Here is a 22,767-nt window from a genome sequence, read left to right as displayed (position 1 = left end):
ATGTTGTGTATACTGCTCTTCCATTTTACAAAAACTGTTTTATAATTTTTTAGTGCACATAATTGTTGAAAATCAGACCATTTTTATGAATATCTTTTTTACAAAGTTATCAATTTTATACAAATCACATATTTATTCTTATATATTATATTGGCATAATTCAAAATTATTTCAAGAATTATATATTTGTATGTATATGTTGTGAAAAGAGATGTGAAAATGTGTATATTCTTTCTTGAAATTATGTTATATTACAATATAATAGAGCTGCATAACTTTTTGCTTTAAAGGTAGATACTTGTTAGAGTGTTTATTGTTTGTTTGCTGTCCACAATAGTGAACGTATAAAGTATATTTCATTGAAGACATAGGTTTGTACATAACAATGAGAGCAAGTATGTAGTGTGCCATTTAAAAAAAGTTAAAGGTGACCTTAATATGTAACAAAGTTATTTTACCTAAAGAAGTTTTGAATGCAGCAAGTGACATGTTGCTTGTAATTATACAAGTTCCAACAAAGGTTTTGATATCTCGTTTCATTTAGAAGGTAAAAATTTATGTGACTCATTCTATATAACTTTGTCCAGGTTTTTTGAAAATATGGATGTTTCAATGTAGCCATTTTTAGTCAGCAGATTCAAATGCCATTAAATATTTATAGAATGGGTTAAATAATATAAAAATACATAGGAATTGATACTTTACAATATAAAATGAAATCCGAATCCACACTATTTTATTAATCGTTTAATTAAACCGTTGTTTTGCCATTTATTTAGCTATAAGTACTGCAAATGAAATGAAAATAAATTATTAGAATATAATTATATTACTTGATTATACTTACTTGAGTTTGTCATAATTTGCATTGCACTTTTATACTATCGTACGAGAAATATATTTTCCGAAAATGCCCATATCGTTGTGATACATTCAAGTTTGTAAATATATATGTAATTACTACAGATAAAACAAATGCGTAAATTATTATATATTTACATTGCAGCTTTCTTTTTTGAAATTACAATTAGAAAATTAACTGTTTGGAAAGATTTTATACATTACTTTAGTTAAAGATGAAGATAATTTCTACATTTTACAGAAAGAAATGGAAAATAAGTTAAATATCAGTAAATAAAAGGGGGAATCTGTGATACATATTTCAAATAAATAATATATCGTTATTGCATTTTAACATTTTGTATATCAATTTTACGTTTGATGTATTTTATTTTTTATTTTATTTTTTTATATAAAAAGCAATGTCATCTATGGATAAAAAAAGAAAATAGGTGTAGTGTCGACATTGCAGTATTATATTTTGTTTACAAAAGTATTTTGAAATATGCCACATGAAACTAAAAAATTATAGGAAAAGTACGACTGTTTTCTTATTTATTTTGTAATGAATAATTACAATCTTCAAATCACTAAATTTCTTCAAAAGTTATGATAATTTGTATATTATAAACGCTGTTCAGGATCAGGACTTTTATTTTGAGAATGTAATGAATTGTCACATTCGTGCACCTAACATAGTATTATATCTGACTACTTTTATTTTTATGTTTAAAATGTTAACAAAAGTTGTTAATATAAAGCTTTACTTGTGTTTCTTTAAATAATTGTTCTTACTTTACGCGTGTGGTTTTTAAAAATTTTAATATTTGCAAAAAATAAGCTCTTCAAAAGAATGTTTAATACAAAAATTGTAGTATGTCTTTAAGCAATTCATATGATGGTGTAATTTTTTGTTTCAGGGGGATGCAGTAGTATTAGGGAAAAACAGTCCGATAGGGGTTGGGGAGGGAAGAGAATCAGAGAATGATAGGTACTGTGATATCGAGTTCATAAACAACAACATGATGGCCAAACCTATTAGCCATCTCGAAAATACCGCCGCCAATGACTTTTTAACCGTCCTGTCGAGCCAAACTGGTAATTATAAATGCTTATAGTGTATTTATTTTATGCTATATAACAACTTATTTGTAAAAATTTTAACTTTGTATAAATTGTGTTCTATTAATTTGAAGGAATGACTTGAAAAATTAGAGATTCGCCGTGTATAATATATGCTAGAACAAATTAAATATGTATTCTATCTAAACTGTTTAACACCATTTATATCAAAGATGTGAAAAGAAAAATGGTCTTTAACCCTCGGACAGCAGATAGCATGATAGTCGCACGTACGGCGGGTGCCGGGTCAAATATGACCCACTACTAAAATCTTTCGTACGCAAGCGAAACCACATATTTTATTTTACTAGGCATTATGTTGTTTAAAATTATACAAATATATTATGATTAAAATAATAAACATTCATAATATAAATTAACAATTTTTATTCGTCTTCTATATAATGAATGCATAATGTTTCTTTCCGAATTACTACGTGATTATTGCATACGTGTACAACCAAAGCAATTGTCACATTTTATACTGTATTTATTATCATTGCCAATACAAATGTAACATCTGGAACTCTTTTCATTTCTTTCGGTCTTTTCAATAGCTTGTAGGCTATAAATTAGATATAATAATCTTTCTTATTAAGTAATTGCAAATAAAATGCTTCATTCCGATGCTTAGACCACTTATCACTTAGATAAACATCGAGAAGAGGGCAGTCGTAACTCTGTTTTGAATGTTGGTTAAAACAAGGGACATGTAAATGTCGGGTTAACGGTGACCCGGAATCCGCCGTCTGAAGGTTAATACATTATTTAATAAATATTGGTACAACAACTTATTAATTATGTGTGAATATTTTTAATAATTCATGCATACATATACATACATATATACATACATAGATGTTTCTAATAATTTTAATTTATGTAATAATTTAATTAATGGAATAGAATGGATCAAAATGTAAGTAAATCTATATTTCTGTTGTACACAAGTACAAAAATGTGTATTAAGATAGATCTTATATTAGATCTTTAGTTAGGGTTTAGACATAGCTCCAGTATTATTACTGTTTTGCTAAGTCTATCTGATACAAAATTACATGCAATGGAAAATCGGCAGTTCACATTCGTTTCTTCATTCAATTTCTCCAAAGTATTTAATGCAATTGGTCATAACCTACTCACTGTCAAACTCTAATATATTATTTCTTTTTCTTTTGGCATTAGAATGTATGCGTTTTTATTTAATTAATAACAGGTGAGGTAGACAGCATGTTCTGATCAATAATAAAGAAATGAAATTTCATTCAGTACCTCCTGTAATGAGAAGTATCACAGGAATCTATTTCCATTTCGATACAGTTATTCTTAAAAGTATTAGAATGCTAAGTAGATTTTATTTTATAATGATAAGTCTCAGTTAATTATGACATGTCATCGTTAGCTTAATAAATCTTCATACACAAAATTGTAATATAAATTAACAAATCTTATAAAATTATCATATTACAAAAATATTTTAATGCTTAGCAAAAATGAACATTTTTTACATCCTTTAGAATCTAAATAGAATATCAGTACTTTGTGGGATATGGTTTCAAGTGTGTCTGCATATTTAAAATAATTAAAAAAAAATATTGTTCACTATTAAAATACCATTCTTCTGTTAATCTTGCTATAAGTTCTTTTTATTGTAAATCGAAGACTTGTGAATTTTCAGCTTTATTCCATAGATTCCCTGTGCATTTCATGACTGGTGATATGACTAAGACAGCAGATGTAGAACTTTCAGACAATTGTATAACAAATATTCTTGTACAATTTGTGATTTATATTTGAGATCGTTATCTTGATTACGAACTTACAAGTTTCCAGAATTCACATTTTGATAAACTATTTTCTTCAAAAAGCACAGTAACATTTACCTGTTTTGATGAATCTTAAGTATGTTGTAATCCTTAAAATAATATTTGTATGGTTTGTCATTGTTACAGTGACTATATTAATTGTATACATTTTAGGATTAACTAATATTACATGATATAATTGTTAGAATATCACTAAGATTTATTACTTCCATTATCTATCTATCTATTCTATCACTAGAATAAATTATGAATACAATAATTTCTGATTATATCGTGGAAAATCAAAATTCCAGTATATTTATCTTGGAATTTTGGTTAAAAATTGACATTTTATGAGAAAAATTAAAAATAAAATTTACACGTTTAAGCTATTTTTCTAAACTTAACAATTGCCGAAATATTGAACAAAATGGACTCCTATATTTTAATTTTAGAGGAATCATTTTTATGAAAATACGTAGTTCATATCGAATGGTGGTTAAGGTATTAGCAATTTATGCAGACATTTGGAGGGACAAAATTTATGATTATTTTATACCAAAATATATTTTTGAGAAGTTTGAAAGGGACGAATGATAAAAATCGTAGAATGAAAATAATGTGAAAAATTACATTGGAGCCAGTAACAGCTTGCTTTGAATGAATTGGATCTGTAATATTTAGTGCATCTGCAGTTGCAATAATATACATGACAGTATTTTCATTAATTGAAATTCTCAATCTTTGAATCACTTCAAAGGTATCTGAATACATACTGAACGTGTAATAATTTAAAATGATTAATATGAACTTTGTAGCAAGTGCAAATAAGAAACAGAAGATATAAATGCGCCACGAGAGATTTTCTCTATTATAGGAGGAAATATATTAAAATAGTTTTATAAACATTTGTGTATTTTATCACTGGAAAAAGTACTGTAACAGTTGGTTATAAACAGAAGGAAAAAAGGACTGTGGAATTACAAAATGTGTCTACTACAAAAATGATATAAACGGTGGTCCACACAGCTGGAACAAGTTATATCTCTACTGTGATTGTAATTAGGAAGAAATGTTAGAGGAAAGAAGTGAATGGTTCTAGAAAAGATTACTAAAGATACTATTAAAAGATATTTTCAGGACCATATTTTTTTCGCAAGTGCTACAATGTATGTACATTATACAGTTGCACTATTTTTTTAAATAGAACTACTTTGTATGTAAAATAGTATTAGGGTAATGTGGTCAACAAATGATTAGTCCTTGAGATATTTTGAATAAATGTATATCCATGGCAATGTTATAAATGATGGAGCGTTTGAGCTTCTTTAATGAAGACATTTATTTGATTAATCTTAAAAAATCTTAAAAAAAAAGATTAATCATTTTTCAACCACTTTACTCTAATATTTTTTTATGCAGAGTGACTATCCAAAAAAGAATACATTCGTTTCCATTTAGAAAAATGGTGCATTGCACTTGCGAGAGAAATATTGATCTTGTAAATGTCATTTTCTTTGAACCACTGACATGTATAGAACAACAATAATTGTCTCATTTTCAAATTACAATAACGAACTTTTATACATAGTAATAAAAAAAGAGTGTAGCAATTTGATAAAAATAGGAAGCAATCAATTATGCTGTGATTTATTCTATTTTCATTTTTATCAAACGTATATGTAATAACTTATGAAGTAGTTTTGAGTGATAGTGTATGTAATATATCAGTCTCTATAATACGGTGGACGTTACTATTAAAAATATTGAATAGTTCTTTCAGAATTTAAAATTACATGGATTTGAACAATAATGAATGTAAACATTTATAAAATACTTTTTAGTATCTTGCACAAAACAAAAGGCTCTCCTTCTGAGAGTCTTTTACGATAGTTGCTCTTCGAAGTACTTTGAAATTATGTGTCTAGTTCTCTGCCAGCACTCTCAGTACCGTGTACACTGATAAATTCACTCGAGAGAGAAATTTGCGACAGTTTTGATATCAAATGAACACGTATCTGCCTTAAGAAAACAAAAGATTTAGTGTTCTTTTATTTTGGATATTATTCAATACTCTTCGTTTATTGGTTTTTGAAAAAACTACATGACCGCAATATGTTAATTATAATACATATTTAATGTGATAAAAGACACTGTGATGATGTTATTATATTTTATTAACACTTTGCACTCGAAGTACTCCCCTCAGGTACAGACAATGTTTGACGTTGTACTCGAAGTGTGTCTCTCAAGTACACCAGAAATAAAGAACATAAAAAAATATTGTCTTTTGAATCTTACTTCTAATTTTTGCATTGAAATAAATCATTTATTACATGTGCGTTAATAAGGCGACAAGAGTCCGAGTTGCAGGGAAAATTTAACCCCAGAAAAAGTCCGAGTGCAAAGGGTTAACATTGAGAAAGCTTTTCACCGGTGGAGTGCTGATAATATTGTTTTTCATTTTTCAGGCAAGTTTGTCTTGACCAGTCGAAGCTCGATCTGCCAGTCAAAACTAAATAATCGCTCAAATCGAGCGGAACATAATCATCAAGACAACCGAAAACAAACAGTTAATACAACAACAAAAAGAAAACAACCGGGCTCGTCCGGCAACCACAAACCGGACAGCTCCGCCAATAATTCTAAGTCTATGTCTAAGACATTAAGTGATAATAAGACTAGCTTTAGCGTACTAAACATTAGGGTACTAAGTATAAGCGTAAATCTACGATTAACCGGAGATAAGTGTGCAATCGATGAAGGGGTACCTAGCCTAGTTAGGATACCCAAGTCTGATCGCCCCTCATCAGGCCACTTTTCTCTCGACTCTCTTGACAATTACTCCTTACTAGGATCCTGCCTTCATCTGGGCAAATACAATAACATTAAGTCTAATTCTAGCCTCCTAAGTAATAATAACGATAACTACAAGTCTGTGATATTGCTCAGCTCAACCAGTAACCATTATTTCCTCCGCGTTGAAATGGACGGTGGTGCGATTGCAATGAGACTAAGAACCCGTTTCGATCCACTCAGATTCTTGACGAACTCTTTTTTCGACGGTTTATCGTTAGAAAGACAATTTCTTTTTAAATTACAGAACGATGCATACTTTAGAATTACGGAGATGATCTTATCGAACGATCAAATTATTCGAACCAAACACTCCTCGATTGAATTTCATTTTGAAATGCCAAACATTTTAAAGAAAATTTTATCAAGTTACTTCGCATCTGAAAATGGATATTGCTTTGATCCCAGAGAATCATTAAATAAATTTTCCTCGACGCATTTAACATTGATTCGAATTTTTTTGGAAAGCATACGTTGCTTGAAGCATGAATCGTCATTTGGAGACATTTCTTTAACTAGAAGTATTCCGACAATTATAAAATTTTTCTTGACATATCTATCTTTAAAGAACGAATCTCGTTATTTGTTGTTTCATTTGGGAATCATTAGGAAGCAATTAGAACCTATTAAAGATAGTGTGAAGGCGTTGGAAAAATCTGTTCAAATCAATTCTGATTCATTTAAGATGTGGATGAACGAATCGTTTTCAAAAATCAACATCAGATCTTCGTCCACAACAGATTCTTCTCTTATGGAAATTGATGATAAGCGAGAGGAAATATTGAAAAATGTTATACCGGACGATATATTGTTTATAAATGATAATATTAATCTAACAAAAATCGATGAAGATTATGCAACAATATCAAAGCCGCCTTTAAATTTCGTAACGCTGAATAAGATAAAAATAAGCGATAGGTCGTCGGATGAAGAATCGAGTTCGATTAAGAAAGGAGAAAATGTGGCCACCAGTTCTTCCATTACGCTTATCGTTCCCGGAAACGAGCTAACCGACCAGCCTCCGCGACCTCTCCCATTGAGTAACGCGCTGAAACGCGCACAATCCTCTCCTCCGTGGCTCGACCTGGTCGCGAGCGAGCTGACGCAACGCGCATGTGTTCCACTCTCGTTAGATCGTAAGCTTTATGTGGTTAAACTTAGCTGTAAGGTGATTTGCGATTTTAGTATTACGTGGAAGGGAATACCGAGCCACGAGACTAGTTACAAAGGGACACATCTCAATGTCCAGTCCTTAAGTATTTTTGCGGAAGCAAATGAGACGATATTCACCTTTAAGGTAGAAGATTTTATGATACTAAACAAGAGAAATTCAAAAAATGCAAGTCTCTTGGCCGATTTCGGGTGGATAAATCATAAAATTTTCATCTCTAATAAAAGAATTTTAACTTTTCCGAAGAATTCGTTAATAGTATCGTCATTATCATCAGTGTCATCACCACGACCACTACTATCATCATTGACAACAACAACGATAAATTGTAAAAACATGGCTTCAAAGAGGGAAAATTTGAATGTCCTCTTTAAAATGTTTAGGGAAGTAGATTGTAAGATTTCAACTTCGGAAAAGCAAAATTTGAAGATCTTGTTACACTTGACCGTTTTAAGAAAGTTGAACAGTGGAATTTTTATCTCTATGAGAAGTCTTACGCAAAATATGAACTATGTGTTCCTGTTAAAAATCTTTAGAAGAATGTATTCAGAACTTCTGAAGAGAGAACATCCAAACGCTTGGTTATTACTAAGAACCTCAAAAATATTAATTTTGAACTTAAAGGAAAAGACGGTGGAGATGTTGTCCTGGGTAATTAATGGTATTAGTGACGTGGCAACAATTACTGTTGGTGCTCTTTCATTTCAGGATAATGTTAAGTCTAATGAGCCCTCGGGCACTTATTTCGCGAGCTATAGGTACTCAGGGTCGTATACGCGTCTTGGCCCTGAGTTTGTTAAGTCTCTTTCTAAGTCTACTATAGGGGATAGATTTAGGGTTAAGGGGGAGAACCAAGACGAGTTCGCTCTCTACATTCCTACTATGACTACCTGCAAGCCTACGATGACGCTTACACGCCAATCTGCATCCCGAATAATCGGTGTACCTGGATCTCGGCCGAACTACTTCGAGATATTATGGCCCGACCAAATGCACACTCCTCACAAATTTTATGACAGTTTGCCGAACTGTTTAATGGAATATCACAATGATTCTCTTCCAGAAGGAGAAGACAAAGAGAATTCTTTGAAATGTTTCGGTTGTTTTAACGAACAAATTCGTATCGTAGGCCGAAACATTAGTGATGAAAATCTTAACTATAACGAACTGGAAAGGATCAAATCTCAAACTACTGTCTATTTCAACGAAGATCATTATACTCAAGCAAGAGTACTTCGTATATGCGGTTTTGAGAGGAACTATTATTGCCAAAATTTGCACGAGTCAATAGAAGGAGATGTTTCTATTAATTCATCGTGCTCTAATTTACTTAAACGAATGAAGCTAAAGCGTCAAGCTTTTACTGCTATAAAGAATGAAAATATTTCTCCAGAAAATTTCTGTGATTTATATCGATTTAAAGAGGCGTCATACAAAGTACACCAACCTATCGGATTTAATGTTGAGAACGTTTTCACAGAAAGTCTGATAAGTTCTAAGCAATTCACTTTAACCAGTTCGACGTTTCAAACTGCCCAGTTCATTGTCAGTGAGGGTATTAATGTAATGAAGACGGATGCCGTTCTTGTAGACTTATATAATTGCAATCAATCTAAAAAGAGTGAAAATGATAAACAAAGTTTCGTTGGAAGTTCCATCGCTTCAGCTCCATCGAAAAAAACTTTCTCTCAAAATGATCCAATTTCTATTCTCACGGAGAAAAGAGAAATTAATAACACCAATGATTCAAGTCGAACTCATCTCATTGACTGCGCAAGGAATCTCATAGCAGCGTCCATTGGAGTTTCCAAAGAGACTTTACAAGTTCAAAGGAATTACCTTAAACGCGTGTTGACGCTTCTCTTCGGACCTCTTTGTGATCTAGACGAGTTCAATTTGGCATATAAGAAAAGGTGGGGAATTCCTGGCATTCTTAGATTGGCTGGCGGAGGTGAAAATTCATTGAACAGCGGTGGATCTACAAATTGGGGCTCTACACAGACTAGTACTACAAATAATAACAACAGCAATCAATCCGGATGGGGTGGGTCTTCAGGGAATCCTTCAGGAAACAGTGGAGCACCTGGAAATTGGACTGGAAACAGTGTAAACAGATCCGTCGCTGGTAATCCAAATTCAAATCAGAATCAAGGACCTCCTGGTGGACAAAATGTTCCGGGTGAGTGTCCAGATTTTTCTTGTTAAGTAATATTAAAGTGAAACCTAAACACGGTTGATATAATTGTAAAAGCATTCTTTTATAGAATTTTCATTTAATAATTCACAGTATACAGTGCAATATTTAGATGCACAGATTCACTTATTGGAAGCGTAGTAAATATTCTCTTTTCTTTTTTACGTTACACTTAATTGTTAAATTTATGAAATTAAGTTCATAATAAAGTATAAAATTTCACAAACATTTGTAGATACATTACAAGGAATAATTAAACGATTAAACATGATTCATTTATACATGCCTGGGTGGGCAACTACTTTTCAGGTAACGTGAATAAGATGAACAATCCAAATCAGCAATCGAATCAACAATCAGGTCCACCAACTTCCCAATCAAGCAGTACAAATCAAGGTGGCCAAAACAACAATCAGTGGACACAGGGAAAGTCTAATAGTTCTGGCGGGCTCAACCAGAGCTCTTCTGTTCAAAACAATAATAATTCAGCCCAACAACAGCAACAACAGCAACAGCAACAGTCTAATTCCAGTAGCAATAATAATCAGGCTCAGGGATCCGTTAATAGTAGTAATACACCTGCAAGCAATAATCCTTCAACTAAACAACAATTAGAGCAGTTGAATACAGTGAGAGAAGCACTTTTTAGTCAAGATGGTTGGGGTTGCGTAAGTAAAATTATTGTTTCGCAAAATAATGTTTTACATGTCCTTTTCCTTTTTAAACAATTTCTTATTGCTTAATTACTCTGATAAAATATTTTTCTTTCGTCACATTTTAGTCTTTGATGTTAGTTCACTACTGTTTGAGTTACCAAAATAAAATTTTTGTATTTCTGTACTTCATCACTGTAAGATTATATTAAAAGTTCGTTTTTAATGGAAATGGTATCAAAGTATGATGATGTTCCAACTGTTTTTAATTAAATGATTATTACATATATTACTAAAAGAAGACTAGAAGAGGGGAGTCTAATTAAGAAGTATAAAAGGATATAAACTGACGACAGAAAGTTTCTGAAATTTATTTTATTCCGATATTTGTTGATAATTAGCAGTATTTCATATTTAAACATAGGTTAATGTATTTAATTACAAAAAATTCTGAAAAAATTATACAATTTGTTTTATCATGGACAGCAATAAAAAAAAATTAAAGTTACACTTTTCTATATTTTGTTTCTATTTTTAATTTATTTTTATATAAATATATTTGTATTTAAATAATTTATTTTTAATTATATTACTATATTTAATCATTTATATTTTCTTTGAATCAATATTTTTTATACATAATTTTTTCATTTTTTCTGTTCTCAAGTAGTCTTGTATACTTCACCATTTATATCTATTCCATACTAAAATGTCATTGTCCTTTTTTGCTTTAGCAGAATGTGAATCAGGACACAAACTGGGATGTCCCAAATTCTCCAGAGCCGCCTAGTATGTCCAAAGATGGAGTTCCAATGTGGAAAACACCGGTAAACAATGGTACAGATTTATGGGAAGCCAATCTTAGAAATGGTGGTCAACCACCACCTCAGCAACAAGCAAAAACGCCTTGGGGTCACACACCAGCAACAAACATTGGTGGAACTTGGGGTGAAGATGATGAAGCTGCTGATTCATCCAATATGTGGACAGGAGCTCCTACATCTTCTCAGCCAAACTCCGCAACTGGACAATGGACAACTGGTACCGGTAATCAAACCGGTATGTGGGGAGGTAATGATGATCACATTAAAATTTTTTATTTTCTTCCTGCTTACTGTTTTGAGGTAAATATTTTTTAAGTGTCTCCTATAATTGAAAAAGGAAAACAGAAGAAATGATCATTTGATCAAGAATTTATAATATAAAGTTAAAAAAAAGTAAAGGAGAATTTTATGAAACTTTATTATTAAATATTTGATTTAATATTCAGGAAGTTAATAAGAAAATTTAATGAGTACTGATTGAAATTTTGTAATGGTTAGCAGCAGGTCTAACTGTGTTTACATGTCGTTTCTAAGAAAACTTAGAATTTAGATAATTCTGTAAAGAGTGGAGGGCTGCATTAAATAGTGTATTCAAAAATATGAGGTTTTATTAGAAAGAATGTGCAATTTCACTTTTTTGTATCAGTATATCATTGTATCAGTGCACATAATCATATTTGTCTCCTTTAATAGTGCAATCTTTTTCTTTAAATTTTTTTTCCATCTTCAAATCAAATAGAGATATTTACTTATTTATTTTGATGTTTTGATTTTCATGATTCACTCTGTGTAATTTATTACAAGTATTGTTGGTATTTAATATTGAAATGCCTTTTTAGTTCAAGTATTTGTGAATTTGTTAAGTTCACTTAATTGAAGAACGATGCTATAAAATATGACGTAACGTTAAATGTTTATTGATGCAAAAATTGTACACTGTTAATGTCAAAAGATCTCTAATCAAAATTAAACTTTTTTATAGGGTCTAACTGGAGTGATCCGAGAATCGACCATCGAGATCCGCGCGATCTTCGTTCTGTTGATCCCAGAGAGATGCGAGATCCCCGTGATCATAGAATGTCCTTGGATCCACGAGAACATATGCGTGTAATGGATCCAATGGCTCGAGATCCTAGAATGACAGATATGCGTGGAGATCGCGGAATTTCTGGAAGATTAAATGGTGCCAATGCTGATGCAATGTGGGGACAACCACCAGGACCTCCACATCATCAAATGGGACATCAACATCCTTCTGGACCTCCAACTAAAATACTGAATCCTTCCAATATAAATCAGTGGGCCGCGCCACCGCCAAAAGATATTATGCCAGGGAAACCATCCGGTTGGGAAGAACCTTCTCCACCGACACAAAGAAGAAGTGTTCCAAATTATGATGACGGTACAAGTTTATGGGGTAATCCTGCAAGCAATCAGAGAACCATACCTAGCAGTAAAGTTTCTCATTGGAAAGATCTTCCAACACAAAATATAGGAAGGGGAGGTTTGTTCAGTATTATTTTTTACTTTATATTATTCATAGTTTTTATTTTTATTGTAATAAAAACATTTTATTATTTATTTTCCTTTATTATAATACATTTTTTAAATATTCCGAAAACTGTAAGCCATGAAAGTACTCTAATGCTTTTCCAGCAAAATATCTAATACTCAAACTAGCGAAATTGCTTTTTTTGCTGAAGTTTGGAAAGCATCTAATTATGTAGATAATATTTGCAAAGTATTTTTATTGAAAAATTCACGATGTCATTGATTATATAAAGTGTTCGACAACTATTGGTAGAAAAATTAAAGGGTGATTCTACAAGTTAGAATAAGATGAAAATCAAGAATAAAAAAGATTGCGTTTGAGATTTCGTTTATTAGTTATTAACAGTTAACGATATTCTTCTGACCGAGCAAAATGGAATTTAGCTCAAACGCAATTTTTTTATTCTTGATTTTCGTCTTATTCTAACTTGTAGAACCACTCCTTAAATTTTCTACCAACAGTTGCCGAACATCCTGTATATGGTACATTATATTTGTAAAATCTTAGATGTTAGAAATATATTTCAATAAAAGTTCTACTAAATCAATTTACGAAAATTGAATATATATCTGATTAGTTTAAAAATTATTTCTATAGGAATGCAATGTCCGCCGGGCATGCCACAGAACAGAATGCCAGGTCAACCTGGAATGAAACCAGATGTAAGTGGACCAATGTGGGGACACCCTGGTGCTCCTGGAGGACGAAATGGCAGTTGGGTGGAAGGACTACATGATACAGGTCCATGGGATGATCCAAAACTACAGAGTGCTTGGAATGAAGCTCATTTACATCCTGGTACTTGGTCTGGAACTGCTACGCACAAACTTAAACTGATGGGACCTGTTGGAAGCTGGGGTGATACTGATATGGATCCTACTCCTAGTTGGGGTCATCCCACAAAACCCACTCTTACAAAGGAAGTTATCTGGAATAGCAGAGAATTCCGATACCTTTGTGACTTGGGATTTAAAGTAAGTAAGAAGTTGTTTGCATTAGTTCTGTAAAATAAATAGAATTTAATTTAATAATTTCATTGTATATTGCAATCACATGTATAGCTTATCTTTTATTTTTTCCCTGTCATATAATTTTTTTTATTTAAGATTGCCAAATTACACACTCTTTATGTACAAAACATAAACTTTCAAAGTATTTCTACTTTAGTTTCTACTGTTAGATACAGTTAGTGAGTTAGATATAAATTGTGTTAAAGTAATTATAGAGAAATTATAGTAAAAGTAAGAAAAGAGAGTGAGACAGTCGAAACCGATCAGGAGTGAATCGAATTTTTCGATATTGGTTTTTTTTTCTAATAATTTCTTTATTCCATCCCAGCTGTAGTCGTCTATGCATAATATTGATTAAAATATTCATGTTATTCTAAGTTATAATAATACTCTATTTTTAAATACATCGTTTTATTTCAGGATTTACTAAATTTGTATGTTTTTAAATTAATAAATTCAATTATTGTGCATTTTTATTCACAGAAGGAGGATGTTGAGTTGGCATTGAGGAATCGTGAAATGAATAGGGAGGAAGCTTTGGAACTTTTAAACCAGGTGCGGCCTTTGGACCAATGGAGAAGACATGACGCACACTCCACTTATGATCCGACAAATCAAACTACAACTGCGCCAACATATCCTAGATTTAATCATGTCGCACAGCAAATGTCTTTTCCTCCAGTAAGAATTATTAGTCATTGAATAGTTATCAATGTATAGAAATTTGTATTATAATCAAGCGTAACATATAAGATGATTTATTTATTTTGTTCATGTTAAAAGTTTGAAAGTTAAAAATGATAACAAAGATAATGTTTGAATAGTTATTTTTTGTCGATAAAAGTGGATGTAAGCATGACTGTTAGACTTTTAATCACTTTATAAGAACAAGAAATAATAATCACTTTCTCTTGGAAGTACAGTAAATTCTCCACAAGTGTCAGTCCTCAAGGAACCTAAACCTGACACTTGTAGAGTTAGGGACTACGTTTTCGAGCCTCGCGCCCGCCTTAGTAGTTTGCCGAATGTAGACAAGGACAGCGAATAAAAGATAAGGATGAAATGTGAGTCGAGGCAACCAAGCGATTTAAATATCAACTTTTTTAATTTTACGTTTTTTTATCCCGAAATTTTTCTTAACATATTGATGAGATTTTTCTGATGAAAATGACATCAAACACGACATAATTTGAACAACATTTACTTATTAACACGTCAGACAGTGAACGTGTTAATAAGTAAATGTTGTTCAAATTATATCGTGTTTGATATATCATTTTCATCAGAAAAATCTCACCAACATGTTAAAAACAATTTCAGATGAAAAAAAGTAAAATTAAAGAAATTATATTTTTCTATTATGAATTGTCGAGCCGTGAAATCTCGTAAAAGAAACCGAGTGGTGTAGCGTTACACGCTTGACTGACAGCGAGCGAGATAACATAGGCGCAGCAATGAAGCAGAACTAGGCGTAGGACCATCTATACTGACACCTGTAGAATCCAAACTGACTGACACTTGTAGAGAATTTACTGTATAGAGAGTGAAGGGTTTTAAATTCCTACATATTTTAAGTCTTAAATGTAAGAGTTGCTTCTGTCAGTCGAGTAAAAACTTTTATGAAATAAAACATATGCTGATTGTTGCTGTTACTGTAAAATGATTAAAAAACCGAAGTATTACTTGCAGCACGAATTTCAATAAAATGAAATAAAATGTCGAATTTCGAGTGCAGGCAAGATAAATGGATTAATCTGCATATAATTAATGACTTATACTTAATGGTTATCACTAATACTAATGACTTTATCAATTGGTGCTGTATATAATAGGGTGCTGGAGTGCCAAGTGGAAATGCAACTGGCAGTGTGGGAGGATCAGTTACTAGTACAAGCTTGCTAAAGTTACAACAACAGCAACAACAAGCTGCTGTTCCATTGCAACAACAACAACCTAGTAGCAATGCACCTCAGCCACCTTTTAATCAGGTAAGTACTATTTTACAATATTAGTATTACTCTCTATATAGTTAAATAATAAAAATAGTTAGTATAAGAGTACTCGAAGATTACATTCTTAATCACTTGAGGATGTGTCTTTTGTTACTCTGATTATTATTTCATTTGTACTAAATTTTAAATAAATTTTTCGAAAAAGTCATTTTCTAAAATAATTATATAAAAATTCATACTTGTTTTTAATTTCGTAAAGCATATAATTTTTTAATTCTAGGCTTCCAGAGCTCCTCAGAATCAGCCTAGTACTCAACAGCTACGTATGTTAGTACAACAAATTCAGTTAGCCGTCCAGGAAGGTTACTTAAACCATCAAATTTTAAATCAACCACTTGCACCTCAGACTCTAATACTTTTGAACCAACTATTACAACAAATCAAAGTTCTGCAGCAACTTCATCAGCAGCATTCAGTGCAAAGTACAATGAAGGGTAATGGCCAATCTGTTCTTCAGATCAGTGTACAAATTACAAAAACAAAGCAGCAAATAGCAAACCTTCAAAATCAAATTGCTGTACAACAAGCTACTTACATGAAACAACAACAACAGCAACAACAACAGCAACAGCAGCAGCAGCAACATCCTGTTCCACCATCTCAAAACTCAGAATATTATAAGAGCTCTGTACATGATCCCATGTCAGCTTTGCAAAACAGCTTCACAGATTTGACAATGAATAAAGAGCCTCCTGTTGTAAGTACTTTTTACAACATTTTTACTTTTTAACAATTGGAGAAAAAAGCTGAAAGCTACATTTATAGCCTCTGAAAAAATTGAAACTTTTCATTAAAGGGGGGGTATTCTAGTCTATAGTGTCATTTTTTAGTCCTTAGGGATTTTTTTGTAAAGAAAGTATAAGTTTCTCAGTATTCGGCATTTTGCATATATACTTATCATGTCTTAAGAAAGTTCACAATTTTTTTCAAGTGAAAATCAAAACTGTCTGAATTATATATCATTCAGTGCTGTCCCTTTAAAAAAAAGTGTCCTACTGGCTGACACGATTCCGCCCATTCTGTTTATCCAAAATAAAAAAACCAAAAGGATTCTTGATTAGTACGAATGTGATTATGGTGTGAACCAGAATGAAAAAAAATTGTGAAATTTTATAAAATGGTGGCACTGAAATAGCACTGAATTTTGTGTATCGATTTTGTCGATTTTTTTTCGTCTTTCAGAGACTCTAAAAATCAGAAAAATATATACATATTTTGGCATAATGCTGGTTCAGACGATAACGGCACATCCACTGAAGGTGCATGTAAAATTTGGAGTCAGTCGGACAACTAGAACTTGAGATATCATGTCAGCCATTTAGAAAAACATGGTTTCGAGAAAAACGCGTTTAAAGTTTCTCATACCAGTTACACGAGAATGGTATACTTATGACTACGGGCTACATGTCGTCTTCTTTAATCATCTAGAACTTCGTCAATTTTACGAATTCGGAAAAATCCTTCGACAATTATACTTCTGCAAATGTCTACTTTCAGAAAATGTAAAAAAATAAAATCGATTTTTTTGAAAAGTCTATCGTAGAATACCCCCTTAAGTAGTTTCCCCTTAAGGGAAATAAAATAAGGAATGTGTATATGAGTTATATTTTTGGTGAAATAATAAAAAAGTAAAATTTTTTATTAAAGAATCAGCAACAATCAAGATTGAACCAGTGGAAGTTACCTTCTTTGGACAAGGACGGAGAGTTAGTTTCGAATGAGTTCTCCAGAGCACCAGGAACAACCAGTAAGCCAGCAGCTACACCGGCTGGTTTAACACGATCACACAGTAGTCCTAACATGAATCCTTTGTTGGGTCAAGGAGATGGTACATGGTCCACCAGGCTTGGAGAGAGTGGATGGCCAGATCATCCAGGTAACACGGATTCGACTGATGGAAAGGATTGGCAGCCAACTGGTGCAGCTGCTGGTGCTGCTGCTTTCACTGATCTTGTACCTGAATTTGAGCCTGGCAAGCCATGGAAGGTAATCCATTTCCAATATCGTACATTGTATGAGAAGAAAACCTTGGAATATACACTTTTTCAACTCATTGTTTCTGAAGTGATTTAAATTATTTGTTTTAAATTGAATGTTGAACGACATACTTGATTTGTTCAGGATAGTGGCATGGTCCTATCAGTTGATGTAGATCATTTTCCGTTATCAATAGTCTATTTTTAATATGATGTTCGCGAATTGTTTCTTTGTATCTGTATCTTTATTAGGAGGGCACAGTTTTTGTTTCATCTCATTTACTTTTGTTCCTAATGAATTAAATAATTACACCGTTTCATTAAGAAATTTATGTTGTATGTTTACATTTTTAAGGGAAAACTATATTCCTTAAAGAAAATAGATTAAAAAATCATACATTTCTATAATATCTATAATAGAACGAATTTTAGAATTCGAGGATTAGAACGAATCTAATTTTATTTACGTGTATTGTGTATTAATGACCGAGGTAAAAATTGTTCGATAAATTTTTTAAATTTCTTCTAGGTTATTTTATTCGGGTCCACCTATATTTAATTTCATTTTAGGGTACCCAGATGAAGAGCATTGAGGACGATCCAAGTATTACTCCAGGCTCTATCGTTCGTTCGCCGCTTTCTTTAGCAACGATCAAAGATCCAGATGCCATTTTCTCTTCAAGTAGTAAAACTTCACCACCACCACAACAACCTACCAATCCTGATACGTCAATACCAAGTTTGAGTAACTCGACATGGACATTCAATCCACCTGCTACTACTCCAAGTGCATTCACTAGGTAATATCGCTTATTTCATATTTTCCCATTCAAGTAAATTCCCTTTACTATTTTTATATGCTGGATATATTTTTTATTTTTACTACATTACAATACATAATAGTGCAGTTATCGTATATAGAGTTATTCTTTCAGAAATTATTTTATTGATATTTGTCAACTTTTGTTTCGAATATGTTAAAAAATTTTTAATTTATATGTAGTTAGGAGATGTTTGTCGAAGAAATGCAGTTGCATATAGGATTTAACTTTTAAATGAAAATTTTATTTTATTATCATTATTTTAGTATATACACACTTCAATTGATTTTGATTTCTTTTCGATTTTAAGTAACGACTTCATGAAATTTATTACATGTGTTTAATTAAATGTTTTAATTTTATAAAATATAATTTTCAGCTCGAATAACACTTGGGGTGAGTCAGCACCACCGCCGACTGCGGTTACTTCGGAGCTCTGGGGAGCGCCAATGAGTAAAGTTCGTGGTCCTCCACCAGGCTTAAGCAGTAAAGCCACAGGAAATACGAGCAATGGCTGGGCAGGTTTTGGCACTGTCGGCAGATCATCCAGTTCGTGGGGTTTTCAAACGAGCACAAATGCTACCTGGGTTTCTACCTGGTTACTACTTAAGAATCTGACGCCTCAGATCGATGGCTCTACTTTGAAAACTCTCTGCATGCAGCACGGTCCTGTTCAAGACTTCCGATTATATCTTAATCATGGAATTGCTTTAACCAAATATTCGTCAAGAGATGAGGCTATTAAGGTTTAGTATTTTTTTCATAAATTTGTCATAATATTAACTGTGGTAATAACCTTCAAACGGTCTTTTATAGCGTTGAGCTTGTTACTATTTGTCATTCTAGCACTTTTAATTTGAAATTATAAAAAATATCTTCACGTGCTAAATGTATTAGTAAAATGTCTTGTTAAATATCAATATTTCAAAGTATGAATAATTTTCATTTCATTTCATTTTATATAAAGAAGATTTAAGATTGTTGAACCAGATACGACGAAATTTCTGGTGTATTTTAATCATTTCGTACTTCTGAAAATTCGTGCAGTTTTCGATGGTTGTAACAAAAGTTTTAACATTATTTTATTGATTTTATTCCTTTATGCAGTCGCCATTATATTCAATGATTTTTTCCTATGTAACGAAAGTTTATGCATTTCATTATGGAACAAATTTATATTTTGTGAAGCAAAAAGCTTCATAAGTTTTGCTTTTACATTGTATTCAAATGTTTCCTGGAAAATTATAAGAATTTAAAGACTTCATTGAAGTTTTTCAATCAACTTTTGAAATTTTTACTTCATTCGTCCTCGCATTAGCACCTCAAGCCATCAGTTAATTTATGATACTTACTTTTAAAATTTATACATCCTTCTTTTGATGTAAGTGAATATAAACTGTTTTCTCGCATGCCTGAAATCTTACAGCGAGTCTTATATATGATGCTGGTGCAATCAAATCAGTTGTTTCATAACTTAATCATCATTTACGATATTGGTAAATTTTTCGCGTTTCGTTTCGCTCCGTTCTCGTGCTTCGAATTGTTTGAACCATTTCTGAATGTCATAACAATATGCCTGTTTGCAAGATTGTGAGCATATCATTACACAAGAAACAACATATCGTCAACAAAATGTTCCTCTTTATCGATAGTTACATCCTAAATTTTTTCAGTTGCACGATATACATAATATAGTTGTGGTAAAAAGTCATAAGATATTTAGATATGGAGTGTAAAAGTGAAAATTATTCGTGGAGAAAACCGCATGATTGGCTGAGATTCTCAAGCATTTCTCAAGATTTTAACACATATGAATATTCTTATATAAAACAATTGGAGCAAAAAAAAAAAAAGAAAGATTCGTTACTCTTCTGCATACATAACTGTGAAATTATGCATGATACATTCAGTTCTTCTTTGCCTATATGTGTACATGTGGGTGGTGGTACGCGTGTACATGTTCTAGGGAAATTGTTGAAATGCTCTTTGAATCATACGTGATGCAAAGAACAAGAAGAAGCAGAAGAAGAAAAAGGAGGAGAAGAAGAAACAGAAAAAATATTGAATGAGTAGTAGAATTAACAAGAGAAATGTTTGATGATGTTTTTAGGCACAAGGTGCTCTGAACAATTGCGTCCTGGGCAACACGACAATTTTCGCAGAATCCCCAAACGTTGCCGAGGTACACAGTTTATTGCAACAACTTAGTCACGGGGGTCAACAGCAAGCTGGAGCGACAACGGGAGCAGGCTGGGGATTGCGACCATCGAACAAAACTGGCCCGTCACCGGACACTTGGGGCGGCAGTTCTAGCCAATTATGGGGTGCTCCGCCGAGCAGTAATTCCCTTTGGAGCAACACTGGTATCGACAGCAACGATCAGCAACGTGCTACGCCAAGTTCTCTGAACTCGTACTTACCCGGAGACCTTCTGGGAGGTGAGTCGATGTAGAGTGCCGCATGGAGGAGCGGTATCACTCGTGCGACGACCAAGCCTTCTACTTCACGATACGTCAATTATATTCCGCATTGTCAGATGGGCCGGTACTCGCGATGAAGTTACTTAAATCAGTGCCGCGTAATTTCGGCAGCAACAGGGATCTGATTTGATTTTTTTAACTGAAGATTTTTCAATTCGGGATTCGGGTATGATGGGGACAGGGGAGGGGGTATATCATGAATTTCAAGGCTTTTGGTGTGCGCCGTGCTTTCTCAGTGGTTTGGAGTAGTGCCGAGTACGTTTAATAATACACGCGAACGCCTCTATTATTACGCGTACTATACGATCAATACGTACTACGCCCACGTTTCAAATGAAAATTAGTATTGTCGTTATAATATTGCTTGTGTTGCAACTTTTGGTATTTTGGTATTTTAGGATAATATTAATTTCACTCGACAAATATTGCGCGTATGTGTGTACACAGTGCGCACTATATTACGATAGGCACGTTTTATGACGTTTCAGTTACTGAATTAGTATTCTTCCTATGCAGACCGCGTTTTCATTAATATACCTTTCAATCGAATATTCTGTTTATCCAACACATATGTATTATTACTATGTTCCAGTGTTTAAGTTGACCTTTGCTATCACACATTCTTCGATGTTTTAATATTTCTAATTAGAATATTGCGCAACTGTTTTCTCCTTTTAATGACGCAGTAAACAGAGTATACGTACTACATACACACGTTAGAGGAAATTCTGTTTGGAAATTAATACTCCGCTGCATTTTTCGATATATGGTGTATCGACACATTATTGGCGTTTTATGTAACAATGCTATTCGTCCTTTTAAATGTTCTAGTTGTAAAATGTGCCGTTCTCATATTTGCCAATAATGTTGATCACTTCATTTTGTATTATACTCCATTCTTTTCTTGGTAGCTTATCGATGCCTGTTACAATTTCAATTCTTTCATTAAGATGATTTGTAACATGCAAACGCGAGCGCGCGAATATGATTTATATTAAAACATCGATACGCAGATGATTTCATTAAGATACTTTGAACTTCAACTTCTTTTACGTATTTTGAAAATTGGAGCACAAACAGTAGAAAAAGTTAAAGGTATGCGCATACACCGCAGCCATTAGCTTTGAAAACAATGATAGAGATCGGCTGCTTGTAGATAATGACGCCGCCAACACTTTCTTAAGAATGCGCGTGTAAGAAAGTAAATTATAATCGATGGTCTCACGAGTGTTCCACTTTTTTTCTTTAAACAGTTTCCTTTAATCGAGACTGCGATGCGTATCAAACGTAGACTGTACCAATCTAATCAAAACAAAAAAAAAAAAACGAAAAAATAAAAAGCGGAAAGAATGAATAAGATATGAATGAAAGAAAAATAAAAGAAAAAGAGAGGAAGAATGTTACCTCTTACAATTAAAGAAACTATGCGAGGATCCGCGTCGATGCTTCGG

The 22,767-nt window shown here is 32.5% G+C and overlaps 1 protein-coding gene across 1 annotated transcript in view; it reads left to right on the top strand.

The window, feature by feature from the left end:
* LOC108577233 (protein Gawky) overlaps positions 1-22,026 on the top strand; it is a 27,630-nt gene extending 5,604 nt beyond the window's left edge. Inside the window, exons 2-16 of the mRNA XM_017940365.1 lie at positions 1,761-1,938; positions 6,239-6,275; positions 6,399-6,779; positions 8,382-9,973; positions 10,298-10,656; positions 11,376-11,712; positions 12,448-12,969; positions 13,615-13,991; positions 14,511-14,708; positions 15,860-16,015; positions 16,260-16,736; positions 17,687-18,025; positions 18,586-18,815; positions 19,216-19,582; positions 20,947-22,026. Of these exons, the coding sequence (XP_017795854.1) occupies positions 1,761-1,938; positions 6,239-6,275; positions 6,399-6,779; positions 8,382-9,973; positions 10,298-10,656; positions 11,376-11,712; positions 12,448-12,969; positions 13,615-13,991; positions 14,511-14,708; positions 15,860-16,015; positions 16,260-16,736; positions 17,687-18,025; positions 18,586-18,815; positions 19,216-19,582; positions 20,947-21,288 (5,892 nt within the window). The 3' untranslated portion in view covers positions 21,289-22,026. The remainder of the gene's footprint in view (positions 1-1,760; positions 1,939-6,238; positions 6,276-6,398; positions 6,780-8,381; positions 9,974-10,297; positions 10,657-11,375; positions 11,713-12,447; positions 12,970-13,614; positions 13,992-14,510; positions 14,709-15,859; positions 16,016-16,259; positions 16,737-17,686; positions 18,026-18,585; positions 18,816-19,215; positions 19,583-20,946) is intronic.
* The last annotated feature ends 741 nt before the right edge of the window (positions 22,027-22,767 follow it).

This window comes from Habropoda laboriosa, unplaced genomic scaffold, assembly GCF_001263275.1.
Source record: "Habropoda laboriosa isolate 0110345459 unplaced genomic scaffold, ASM126327v1 scaffold700, whole genome shotgun sequence".
Lineage (NCBI taxonomy): Eukaryota > Metazoa > Arthropoda > Insecta > Hymenoptera > Apidae > Habropoda > Habropoda laboriosa.
This window is presented reverse-complemented; position numbering and strand designations above follow the sequence as displayed.